This window comes from Mesoplodon mirus, assembly GCF_964341445.2.
Source record: "Mesoplodon mirus genome assembly, chromosome: 4".
Lineage (NCBI taxonomy): Eukaryota > Metazoa > Chordata > Mammalia > Artiodactyla > Ziphiidae > Mesoplodon > Mesoplodon mirus.
In genome coordinates this window covers 37,509,465-37,522,780 of record NC_138979.1, presented here as the reverse complement: position 1 = coordinate 37,522,780, position 13,316 = coordinate 37,509,465, and the positions used below count along the sequence as shown (strand labels likewise).

Sequence of the window (13,316 nt, the reverse complement as noted above, 5' to 3'; positions counted from 1 at the left end):
CCTGCATGCAGCAATGAAGATCCAATGCAGCCAAAAACAAACAAACAAATAAATTAAATAAATTTAAAAAAAAGAAAGAAAAAGCAATTTTAGATGTCTCAAAAAAACATCAGTTTTTAAATCTGCCTTATTTTGATGTTTACTACCTTTACGGTGAAAACAATTTTCATCCTACGTGTACAAGGTGGCTTATATACTATAAAATATTGTTTCCTTTGTTTATTTTTTAAAATGTTACCTGGCAGCCATCCTGATTAATCCACTTGTGCTGTACCTCATCTCTGGCAGAGTCACTGAGGCCAGCATGATACGCCAGAGCAGCGAGACCATCTTTTTGTAATGTGTCAGCCACTGTGTCACATTCCCGCCTGGAGAGGCAGTAAATTATCCCTGAGTCATCTGCCAAGAAACCAAAACAGTATTGTGAAACGAGGATTTTTAACATAAATAACACAACCTACATTATGTTCTCAGAAGTATCTGAATTGTAAACAGAGGTATAGTTTTCTCACAGCAGAGGAAAACCACATAGGTAGAATAAGTCAAGCAACGGATCGCGTGCACTGGAAATGACAAGATTTAACCTTTAATCCTGTCCCTCCAAATAACTCCTTAGGTAGACTTGGAGGAACCCTGGGCTCTGTTTCACACTTGCTATAAAATGGAAAGGCACTCTTACACAAACTTTGTAGAAAGCATATGGCAATACCTATCAAGAGCCTTAGAAATGCTCCTACCTTTTGATTCAGTTTCTTTCTAGGAAATAAAGTGATCCAAGGACTTATTATATAAGAAGTTTTGTTTATAATTTTTAAAATTAGAAAAATCTTAAGGGCCAGCATTAGGACAATAATTAAGAAAGGAATTTATAAACTAAAACATATTGCAACTATTCAGTGTTTTGTAAGTTTTTAAAATGACATGAGAAAATGTTCAAAATATAAAACAGGGTAAGGTTAGAAACACGGTAGATACAGTATGCTAATGGAAAGAAAAATGCATACAAAACTTATTGGAAGGAAATAAACCAAAATGGTAACAGTGACTTGTCCTATGGTGAGCCTTGTCTTTTTTCTTTTTTGCGGTATGCGGGCCTCTCACTGTTGTGGCCTCTCCCGTTGCGGAGCACAGGCTCCGGGCGCGCAGGCTCAGCGGCCATGGCTCACGGGCCTAGCCGCTCCGCGGCACGTGGGATCTTCCCGGACCGGGGCACGAACCCGTGTCCCCTGCATCGGCAGGCAGAGTCTTAACCACTGCACCACCTGGGAAGCCCGAGGCTTGTCTTTTGATTCTTTCTTTTTTTGTTGTTGCTTTCTAAATTCTCTTCACTATATTTATTGCTGTTTGTATGTATGTTATTTTTAAAATCAAAAAATAGAAGGTATTAAGGAAAAAGTCATCTCTCTGTGGCAGAGCCAAAGATACAGATACACACACAAGCTATTATTTATATTAGGTGCCTGGGAGAGGGGGGACTGGAAAAGGAAACTACTGACTTCTTCTTGGTCTATCTCTGCATTGTTTGATTTATTCAAACAAATACGTATACTAATTAAAGAAAATGAAATAGAGATGTTTAACAAAAAAATTCTCCATGGAAAAGTAGAAAAGAGGTTACATGGAAAACTACCATGAATTTCAGAATCTCATTTTAGTTAACATAACTCAAAGGCAGACACACTTGGGAGAAGGCACTAAAACAGAGCTGTGTAATTCATTAACTGATAGAAGCCAGAGGAAAGACAGTGAAACCATGAATTACAATACAGGTGTGTAGGAGGGAGTATTTAATATACTTTTTGTTAGGGTTTATTGTTAACAAGCCAAATGAGATTTTATAATTTCCAGAATTGAGAGAGTTGCAATATTTTGCTCTATGAATAGCAAGTTAGTGCTGTCATAATGAGAAAAGAAAAGTTTAATATGCAATTTTATATATTCAATTGTGGTACTAAAAAGACATTTATTACTTCTAGACGATTTATCACATGGCTGTACTCACGTGGGTGATGCTTTCTGATCCATTCTAAGCAATCAAATGCCACCTTTTTTGGTTTTTTGGGTAACACGTAGTATTTTAGATTATGTCTGTTGAAGCTCATGCTAAACCTAAAAGAAGTCGCAAACATAAAATTTTGTTATTATGAGAAAATAGTTTTAGCCATCTTCAAAAATTAAATGCTGATTTTCCACCATGCAAACCTAATTATCAAGTTGTCTTAAATTGAATATAGCTACTGGCAGCTTACATGATAAAACACAGATGGAAGTTAGGTTAAGGATTAAGAATGGTGATAAGGAGGCAATGTCTACGGGACTAGTTAACAAAGAATCAGAAGGAATGCAGAAGAGAAAAACCTGTAGAAAAGACAGGACCCTAGTCTCCAAGATGAGGTGGATTAAAAGCAGAGATGGCTAAAACGTTATTTAAAAGATTAAGAAAATCATAGAGAAAACGTACGTAACTTTAGGCCACCAACGCCCCCAAATTTTGACTGTGTACAGAAGAGTGAGGAATTGGTTGCAGGGCTGCAGGAGCTCAAGCCTGCAGACCCTGATCACTGTACTTTGGCTGTGCGCCCAAGGGGAGTGTGGCTGACTCTGACACAGATGTGCTCCTTTTTCTCTGGCCTTTTGCTCTTGGTCCCCCACTTCCTCCCACTTCTTTTTTTTTTTGCGGTACGCGGGGCCTCTCACTGTTGTGGCCTCTTCCGTTGCGGAGCAACAGGCTCCGACGCGCAGGTTCAGCGGCCACGGCTCACGGGCCCAGCCGCTCCGCGGCATGTAGGATCCTCCCGGACCGGGGCACGAACCCACGTCCCCTGCATCGGCAGGCAGACTCTCAACCACTGCGCCACCAGGGAAACCCCCTCCCACTTCTTTAGTGAGCTCTTCCTCTCCATTATCTCCTTTCTTGTGCTTCAGTCTCTTCTGTGAACTCTTCCCTTTTATCTCTGCATATGTTCTAGGACCCCCAATCCTAAAACCAACAAAAGCTTCTCTTGACCCTATGTACATTCCACCGTAGTTTGCATCCCTCCTCGTTCTTTCCCTCCAAAGGCAAGTTTCTAAAAAGACTCATGCCCCCAACCAACCAACCATACATCCAATTTCTTTTTTTTTTTTTTTTTGCGGTATGCGGGCCTCTCACTGTTGTGGCCTCCCCCGCTGCGGAGCACAGGCTCCGGACGCGCAGGCCCAGCGGCCATGGCTCACGGGCCCAGCCGCTCCGCGGCATATGGGATCCTCCCAGACCGGGGCACGAACCCGTATCCCCTGCATCGGCAGGCGGACTCTCAACCACTGCGCCACCAGGGAGGCCCCATACATCCAATTTCAACTCTCATCATTTCCATTCTGGCTTTTGCCATTACCATTCTACCAAAATTGTTTCAGCAAAGCTTTTATTTTATTTACTTATTTTGTGGCCGCACCATGCGGCACGCGGGATCCTAGTTCCCCGACCAGGGATGGAATCCGCCCCCCTCGCGGTGGAAGTGCACAGACTTAATCACTGGACCACCAGGGAAATCCTATCAAAGCTTTTAAAAACTGAAGGGTAAGGGAATTGCTACAGGGCCCTTGGCCCTGACGACACCCTCCAGCTGCGCCAGGTTCCAACATTGCCACAGGAAGGAGAGAGAACACTATCTGATGAGTTAAAGTTACAGCACAAAGACATCTCAGTGCCTGGGTGGACGGAAGGAAACAAAGAGACCATGAACAGCAATAACCTGTGGTAAGGAGGTTGACTCTAGACAGGGGGTGGGGATCAGAGGGAGGAAAGATGGAGAATAAAACCACTGCCTTTCTTTGTATCTAAGTCCAAGCTAGATGGGTCCAGGTTTTGTTGCCATTGGTAAGACAAGCATTTCATTTTAGGACTAAAGAACGCAACACTTCACATATGGAGGGCAGTAGTCGTGTTCCTGAAGGGGCTGCAGTACAGATAAGAAGGCCATGCAGTAGGCAGTGGTAATCTTTCAACTGCGTTTGGTGCGCGCACTTGTCTGTAAGTTAGTTACTTATTTATTTATTTATTTATGGCTGCGTTGGGTCTTTGTTGCTGCGCGTGGGCTTTCTCTAGTTGCGGCGAGCGGGGGCTACTCTTTGTTGCAGTACGTGGGCTTCTCATTGTGGTGGCTTCTCTTGTTGTGGAGCACGGGCTCTAGGCATGTGGGCTTCAGTAGTTGTGGCACGTGGGCTCAGTAGTTGTGGCTCACGGGCTCTAGAGTGCAGGCTCAATAGCTGTGGCTCGCGGGCTTAGTTGCTCCAGGGCATGTGGGATCTTCCCGGACCAGGGCTCGAACCTGTGTCCCCTGCACTGACAGGCGGATTCTTAACCACTGCGCCACCAGGGAAGCCCCACGCACACTGGTCTTTTGTCAGACCTCATTCTCTTACCTCTCCACATTGTTGGCTATCCTTACTGAAAACTCTATTAGTGCTCACACCCGTGGGGTTTCTCCCCCTTACCTCTCTGATTTCTTCCTCTCCATCTCTCCTTTTCTTGCTTACTCCTTAAGTGAGGATCACCACCCAAAATGCTTGGCTCTTCTTTCTTCTTCCCCTATATTACCTTCTTCAGGGATCTCACTCTCACTGCTTTAAACAGCACCAAATATCATTCCTGTGAGTCCCAACTTGCACCCCCAGCTCAGGCCTCTTTTCAGAGTTCTAAACCACAGTCCAACTTCTTTCAGGTCAGTGGTCTAAAGTTGGGGTGTGCATACCCCTAGGGTTCACAAAGACTTTCCAAAGGTACATGAGCAAAGACAATTTTAAAGGAATCAATTTCCAGATCCTCTGTTTTCACTTATGAATTTCCCCCTAAAAGATGGATCTGAGAATGCCTGTAGTCAGGACTCCCAGCTTGTTACTCCTACCCCATTTTTTCCTTTTACAATTGTCTCTCACTTTTGGAAAACAAACAAATTTTACTTTTCACCCATTCTCAACTTTACCACTGTGCATTGTTTTGGACATAAAAACCTCCAGTACACCAAACAAAACAAACTGAAATATAGTATGGGTGTAGATGAAACTTTCTCTAATCCAAATACCAGAAACTCTTGGTAGGGCTTCATGTCTCTAACTGTTTTACATTATTTCTGTTAAGAGTAAAGTATAACATCAGGAATAAAGTATTTTGGCCTTTATTGGGGTGTTCTGATTTCAGATATAGTGAGAGTAAGGTGGTGGGAGAGAAGATGATTCTCACTTTATGAAGTTGCTTCTTTCATTCCTATTGTCATAGAACGCATTACTCTGAGAGTCTTCTGAGACTACTGTTAAACAATACCTTGAAACCAGCCCTCATTTAGGGCTTCCCTGGTGGTGCAGTGGTTAAGAATCCACCTGCCAGTGCAGGGGACACGGGTTCGAGTCCTAGTCTGGGAAGATCCCACATACCGCGGAGCAACTAAGCCCACGCACCACAACTACTGAGCCTGCACTCTAGAGCCTGCGAGCCACAACTACTGAGCCCGTGTACCACAACTACTGAAGCCCGCATGCCTAGAGCCTGTGCTCCGCAACAAGAGAAGCCACCACAGTGAGAACCCCGTACACTGCAACAAAGAGTAGCCCCTGCTCGCTGCAACTACAGAGAGCCCACGCGCAGCAACGAAGACCCAACTCAGCCAAAAATAAATAAAATAAACAAATAAATAAATAAATGTTTAAAAAATGCTGAAAAATATCCATTAAAAAAAAAAAGATATCGGGCTTCCCTGGTGGCGCAGTGGTTGAAAGTCCGCCTGCCGGTGCAGGGGACACGGGTTCGTGCCCTGGTCCGGGGGAATCCCACATGCCGTGGAGCGGCTGGGCCCGTGAGCCATGGCCGCTGGGCCTGCGTGTCCAGAGCCTGTGCTCCGCAGCGGGAGAGGCCACAGTGGTGAGAGGCCCGCGTACCGCAAAAAAAAAAAAAAAAAAAAAAAAAGATATCATTTATATGTACAAAACACTCAGAGATCTTTTAGTGCTTGAAATGGCAGAAGAATGTGTAGCAGATTGTGGCAAAAAAGACAAAAAAGACGGTAGATAAAGGACTTGATATGCCCACAGACTCTTTTGATTGCTCTGTTAATCATTTACAATCACTGCCACAGCAAAGGAAACTGCAGTCCTGATAAAATTAAGGCATAAAAAGAATTGCCCAGGAATACAAATGATGTAGATATTCTTGAAACTTATTTGCTTTGATTTGGGCTTAAGTTGGGAATGGTGCATGAGTCTCCCTACCAATAGGAATGCTGAAATGATTATACACAAGAATGGCTTTACTGCTCTTCCCTACATTTTACACTACACTTTAATTTCAGAACCATGTTTTATACACTTAAAAAAAAAAAGCTTTGGGTCAAAAAAAGAGAGACAACAGCAAGTGCTGGTGGAATCAGAACCCACTATACCACTGGTGGGAATGTAAAATGGTGCAGCCACTTTGGGAAACAGTCTGGCAGTTCCTCAAAGGGTTAAAAATAGTTACCATACGACCCAACAATTCCACTCCTGGGTATACACCCAAGCGAAATGAAAATACAGGTACACACAAAACCTTTTGTTTGTGAATGTTCATATGCAGTTCAAACCCATGTTGCTCAAGGGTCCACTGTATTCGCACAATTTGTTATAATGAGAAAGTTAACAGTCTCTTAGAGCTCATTACATATAATATATCTTACTTGGCCTGTTGGAAAATGGGATGTTTGGAATTAACAGATATTCTAGTTAGGGAGAGTTCACATCAATTGATGAATGGATAAATAAAATGTGGAATGCCTATTCAATGGAAGATTATTCAGCCATAAAAAGGAATGAAGTTCTGATATGTGTTACAACACGGATGACCCTTGAACACAGGTTAAGTGAAAGAAGACGGGCACAAATGAGAGAATGGGGAGTGACTGCTGAGTACTAGGTTTCTTCTTGGGGTGATGAAAATGTTCTAAACTTAGATTTGGGGGTTGGTTGCACAACTCTGAAAATACAAACAAACGCACTAAATTCTAACCTTTAAATGGGTGAATTTTGTGGTGTGTCAATTATATCTCAATATTCTATTTTCTAAAAAAGCTTTGGATTCCAAAATATCTTCACGAAGGGAGTACTGATGTTGCCATTAAAATGGTAAATATTATTAGGTCCAGGGTGTCAAACTCATGTCATTTTAAGTGATGTGTCAGGAAATGGAATCAATTTGCGCTCAGCTCTTGTTGCTCTTGGAACTGAGGCACTGTCATGAGGATACGCACTAAGTAGTTTATGTGAACTGAAAAACAAAGTTAGAATTTTTTTTTTTATATGTAAGAAAGTAAGTTTGGCCAATTGGTTTGGCAATGACAACTGGCTTTGCCAGTTAAGTTATATGGTAGTCATGTGCCATTGTTTGAATAGTTTTGACAAAACTCTTATTTAAAAGCATGTCAGGGACCTCCCTGGTGGTCTAGTGGTTAAGAATCCACCTTCCAATGCAGGGGACACGGGTTCGATCCCTGGTTGGGGAACTAAGATCCCACATGCTGCCGGGCAACTAAACCCACGTGCTACAACTACTGAGCACGCGGGTCACAACTAGAGAGCCCATGTGCCACAACTACAGAGCCCACACGCCCTGGAGCCTGTGTGCCACAACTACTGAGCCCATGTGTCACAACTAGAGAGAAGCCCGCACCGTGCAACTATGAGCCTGCTCACTGCAGCGGAGGATCCAGCATGCCGTAACGAAGATCCAAGTAACAGAAACTAAGAACTGACGCAGCCAAAAATAAAAGAAATAAATATTAAAAAAAAAAAAAAAGTTGAGGACTAGGAAAGCATATTAGGAGTCCCTCCACACAGCAGAGAAGACAGATAAGCTCTTTGAGGGACTGGTATAAAGAAAGTTATTTAAAAAAAAGAAAAGCATATCACTTGATTAAAAATATATGTCAAAAATATACTAGGAAAGGTGTACTGAAACTAATAGTATTTTGATTTCCCCAACTCCTTCAAATATACTGGACACAAGATTCACCTAAGTGAAAGAGTAACACAAATACTTAATAGTCATTAGAAAAGTTTTGGTAAAGCATTTTTATTAGTGTATGTTTCCCAGAAAAAGTAAAGTGAGTAACTAATGATCTGACTTATTTTGTCAGTCAGATGGTTTTCAATTCTTCGCTTTTCACAAAATTTGCAGGACTCAATTGAGATGTCAGCTGACAGATCATTAAAAATATTTTTTTTTTTTTTTTTTTTTCTGTACACGGGCCTCTCACTGCTGTGGCCTCTCCCGTTGCGGAGCACAGGCTCCGGACACACAGGCTCCGCGGCCATGGCTCGCGGGCCCAGCCGCTCCGCGGCATGCGGGATCTTCCGGGATCGGGGCACGAACCCGTGTCCCCTGCATCGGCAGGCGGACTCTCAACCACTGCGCCACCAGGGAAGCCCTAAAAATATTTTTTGATGACAAATCATCATATAATTTTGGCATTTACATCAGAAGGAATTCAAATAATTGAGAGTTAATACTGTAATAAAATGTTTTCCATTCCTATCTACATGTTTATGTGAGCAACATTTCTCAATGCTATAAAATATACCTATAAAAATAAGAAATATGAACAGACTTGATTCATCCATAGATATATGTACTAATTGGGAAAAAGTCCTATCTCATTAAGTTACACATTCCCCATCAAAATTTATACTTAAGAATTATTTTCAAAAATATTTAAGCTATTCTGATCAGTCAGGTACTACTAATGATTATATATAATTCAATTAGGACAAAAATTTTGGTATAGGAAATTTAAAAATAATTTATATACATATCTTTCTTGCAGGTAAATATGACAGAGTAAGCAACAGGCTTCATGCATAAAAATAGGATAAAATTAGGATAAAATTCTGTAGGGAAACTGAAAGAGAAATATGAGTTTGAAAAGAAAAGGGGAAATTTAAAAACCTGTTAAAGAGTTAAAATTTTTATTATGTCTTCTGTAAGTGGGAGATAGTAGGTACAGAATTGCTATATTATGTTTATAGTCTACTGGATACATTTAAAAGAGCTAAGTAACAATTTTCTTTAAAAATGTTATTTACAACAGACCACTGTTCTCTTTATTTAAACTCATGTTGAGGAATTCCCTGGTGGTCCAGTGGTTAGGACTCTGTGCTTTCACTGCCGAGGGGCTGGGTTCAATCCCTGGTTGGGGAACTCCCTCAAAAACCCAAACCAAAACAACAAAAAACAAAAAAAGTCATGTTGAAAAATTTTAGATGTCAGGTTTAGAAATGTACAAGGGGCACAATTTTCCAAAATTCTTTTAAGTCTCATTGACTCAACTCTGCTTTCTCTCTGGATTCTGTCCCCTCCTTCCGCTTCTGGTGTTGCCAATCTCTCTCCTAGATGGCTACAACTGGGTTCCTAAAGGGCCACCCTACCTCTCATCTCTTGTTCCTCCACTCCACCTTCTGTTCCACTGTCAGGGTTATCATTCAACCATACAGTTCAGATCAAGCCACTTCCCAGGTCAAAATGCCTACATAAGAAAGTCCAAACACTTTACCATCATGATATATGCAAGACCCTCCAGATCTGGCCTCAAGCCACCTTTCTAGGGTCACCCCTTTATATTTCTCTTCTTATCCAATGGATTATCCACCATTCCTTGGGCCTGACCTGTAATTGCATGCCAGAAACTTCAGCCCTGAATTCTCACTCTTCACCTGTTAAAATGCCATTCACCTTCCACTTCATACCCACTAGGATGAGTATAATCAAAAAGATACAGTAACAAGCGTTGGTGTGGATGTGGAGAAATTGCAACCCTCATATACTACAGAAAGTGAAATGGTGCAGCTGCTTTGGAAAATAATCGGGAAGCTCTTTAAAAGATTAAATGTAGAGTTACCATATGACCCAACAATTCCACTCCTAGGTATATGCCTAAGAGAAATAAAAACATACATCCACATGACAATTTGTATACAAATGCTCACAGAAGCATTATTAATAACAGCCAAAGAATGGAAGCAACTCAAATATCCATTACATGATGAATGGATAAATAAAACAGAATATACATACAATAAAAAAAGATGAAATACCAATATGTGTTACAACATGGATGGACCTTGAAAATGTTATGCTAAGTGAAAGAGGCCAATCACAAAAGGCCACATAATATATGATTCTATTTACATGAAATGTCCAGAATAGGCAAAAATCTATGGACACAGAAAGTAATTAGTGATTGCCTAGGGTTGGGGCGATAGGGAATAGTGGGAATTGACTGCTAATGGGTATGGAGTTTCTTTTCAGTGAGACGAAAATGTTCTAAAATTAGGTAGTGGTGGGGTTGCACAGCCCTGTGAATAAACGAAAAATAAAGCAAAGCATCAATCCATAGAACTGCATACTTTAAATAGGCGAATTTTAAGGTATGTAATTTATATCTCAGTACAGCCATTTAAAACTTTAAAAAGACCATTGTTCCTACAAAGTCCACTTCCTTTATAAAACCCTACCTGACCCCTCCTCGTAACAGTTAGTTGTTACTTTGGGTTACAGTCAATCTTGCCTTCCAAGTTCCAGCAGTCAATTTACATCTCTAATCACCACTTACTTCATTCTGCATTTGGTACAGTATTTAAAGGGTTCTGAAAGCAGACTGTTTGGGTTTAAGTCCTCCAATACTTGCTAGGTGTATGACTTTGTTCAAGCTGTTTAATTTCTCTGTGTTTCAGTTTCCTCATCCGTAAAGTGAGGGAAATAGGAATACTGACCTCATAAGACTTTTGTGTGGATAAATGAGTCAATACACATAAAATGCCAAGAACAGTGCCTGGCACATGTATAGGCTAGATATGTAAATGTTAGCTATTATTGTCGTATTATAGTATTATTGTTGTATTTACTGTCTAAATGTCTTATCTCTTTTCTCTTTCTCAGTTCGTATTTTAAGGCCCTAAGGAAAAGGAATAAAGTTAATCTATTTTATTTATTTCCATCCTCATATTTCCCAAAGATGAAGAATATTATCACAGACTGGCAGTAGGAGAGAAGCATGGGGGCCTTGGCTTCAACCCTAGGGACACATGCCTTCACCAGGGCCATGACATAGCAGCAGTTGGGAAATTTAATCCAAACAAGAGGCCTATGGGCAGAAAAGAAGATCAGGAAAAAAAATGTAACAGAAAGTGTTTGTTAAAATCTTTTACTTCCACTCAGGGATTTAAATTCTCCCAAATATAGAAGTAACAAATATATTAAGGAGTCAACAGACCTGCCCAAATTTTCATATTTTACCCACATTTACCAAAACTCCTCCATATGTTTCATTTATTCATTCTTACTGAGTGCCAAATATGCACAGGACACCACATGCTAGACTCAGGAAATGTACAATCTATTACTTTTCCAAGCAGGCCTCCCCCGCACATCACTAGGAAAAGATATTAAACCTGTATGTGCAATGTTTACTCAAACAAAAATGACAAATTCTACACTTTCAAAAGGTTATTCAAAAGGTGAATTGAATTTATATCACTTCTTTTAACTATGGGCATTTGGCAATTAATATTACTGATCTAAAAGAATAGTAGGTTGCATCTGGCATAAACTGATGGAAAAAAGCTAAAAACACTGCCTATTTAAAAAAAAGCTTTTATAGATCAATGGAGTACGTGTAGAAGCAAATTTCTAGCACGTGGGTTCTTCACTAGAACCTGAAGACACCTTAAATATAATATTGTAATGTAAATCAATTATGGAAGAAAATATCTTTTTCCCCCAAATTTTATACAAACACTCCTCTGCAAGGAAGATTAAATTAAAATTTTGCATTCTGGGGCTTCCCTGGTGGTGCAGTGGTTAAGAATCCGCCTGCCAATGCAGGGGACACAGGTTCGAGCCCTGGTCCAGGAAGATCCCACATGCCACAGAGCAACTAAGCCCATGTGCCACAACTACTGAGCCTGCACTCTAGAGCCTGCAAGCCACAACCACTGAACCCATGTGCCAAGCTACTGAAGCCTGTGCACCTAGAGCCCGTGCTCCGCAACAACAGAAGCCACCACAATGAGAAGCCCACGCATCACAACAAAGAGTGGCCCCCACTCGCCACAACTAGAGAAAGCCGGCGCACAGCAATGAAGACCCGACACAGCCAAAAAAAAAAAAATTTGCATTCCAATTTTTTTGATTACACGCACAAAATTCTGAGGACTCTAAAATCCTTGGGCTTAAGAATGTCAGTTTAATCTGCAAAGGTCTCTGAAGCTATCTTAATCTCAAACCCCCTCATGTCCCCTCATATGGCACTTAGAGTTCTTCTCATTACCCACTGACATGATGTTATTGTTCTTACTGGTTATAATATTTACAGAGCCAGCTTATTCTCTTTGTTTCCAAATGAACAAAGCTTTAAAAATTCACCCCAATACATTAATCATTATTCCTTCAGACCTTAAAACACCCACTAATTCCATTCCTCAAAGCATTCCATTCCTCAAAGCACCCACTAATAAATTAGAAGGAAAAAATATTTTAACCTTGGTAGACAACAGCTGTTAAGTAAATATTCGCTGAGTAAATTAACCTGTCAGAGAATGTACCTGTCTCTACAAAGTCATACAGAGGCACAAAATAATTCAGTGCAACCTATATTGGGGACATTTTTTATAGTAGTTTTTGCTATTGAATAATTATGGATTTGGTGGCAGTAAGAAGCACTTTGCTGTTCAGATGAAAACAAAGTTAAAAAAGCTGTATACATAGTTTCTGGACTGTTTTCAACATCCTGGATATAGCTGGGACGTCAGAGGAAAATGACAAAGCAGGTTCATCTGTTCATTTCATCATGTATACTCTAGGATAAATGGGAGCCAAAACTGGATAAAGAAAAGCTAGTTTATTACTGGGACTACCCTAGGATTTAACAGGTATGGCATGCACTTTATCCCCATTTCCAAAACAGGTACTGGGATAGAGTTTTAATTTCAGTGAGCGAAGAAAATCCCTAGGGTCCTGGCTCCCAAATTTTGCTGCACATTGGAGTCACTTGGGAATTTAAAAAACAAACTGGCTGGGACTTCCCTGGTGGTGTAGTGGTTAAGAATCCTCCTGCCAATGCAGGGGACACCGGTTTGAGCCCTGGTCTGGGAAGATCCCACATGCCATGGAGCAAATAAGTCTGTGCGCCAAAACTACTGAGCCTGAGCTCTAGAGCCTGCGAGCCACAACTACTGAGCCCACGTTCCACAACTATTGAAGCCGGCACGCCTAGAGCCCGTGCTCTGCAACAAGAGAAGCCATTGCAATGAGAAGC

The 13,316-nt window shown here is 41.1% G+C and overlaps 1 protein-coding gene across 10 annotated transcripts in view; it reads right to left on the bottom strand.

Moving 5' to 3' along the window:
- BLM (BLM RecQ like helicase) overlaps positions 1-13,316 on the bottom strand; it is a 110,825-nt gene that overhangs the window by 51,297 nt on the left and 46,212 nt on the right. For all 10 annotated transcript variants that reach the window (XR_014293657.1, XR_014293658.1, XR_014293659.1 and 7 more), the window contains 2 exons: positions 2,003-2,109; positions 239-399 (listed from right to left, as the gene is read on the bottom strand). Coding sequence is in view for 1 of the 10 variants with exons in the window: in XM_082616834.1 (XP_082472960.1) it covers positions 239-399; positions 2,003-2,109 (268 nt within the window). In the remaining 9 variants the exon portion in view is untranslated. The remainder of the gene's footprint in view (positions 1-238; positions 400-2,002; positions 2,110-13,316) is intronic.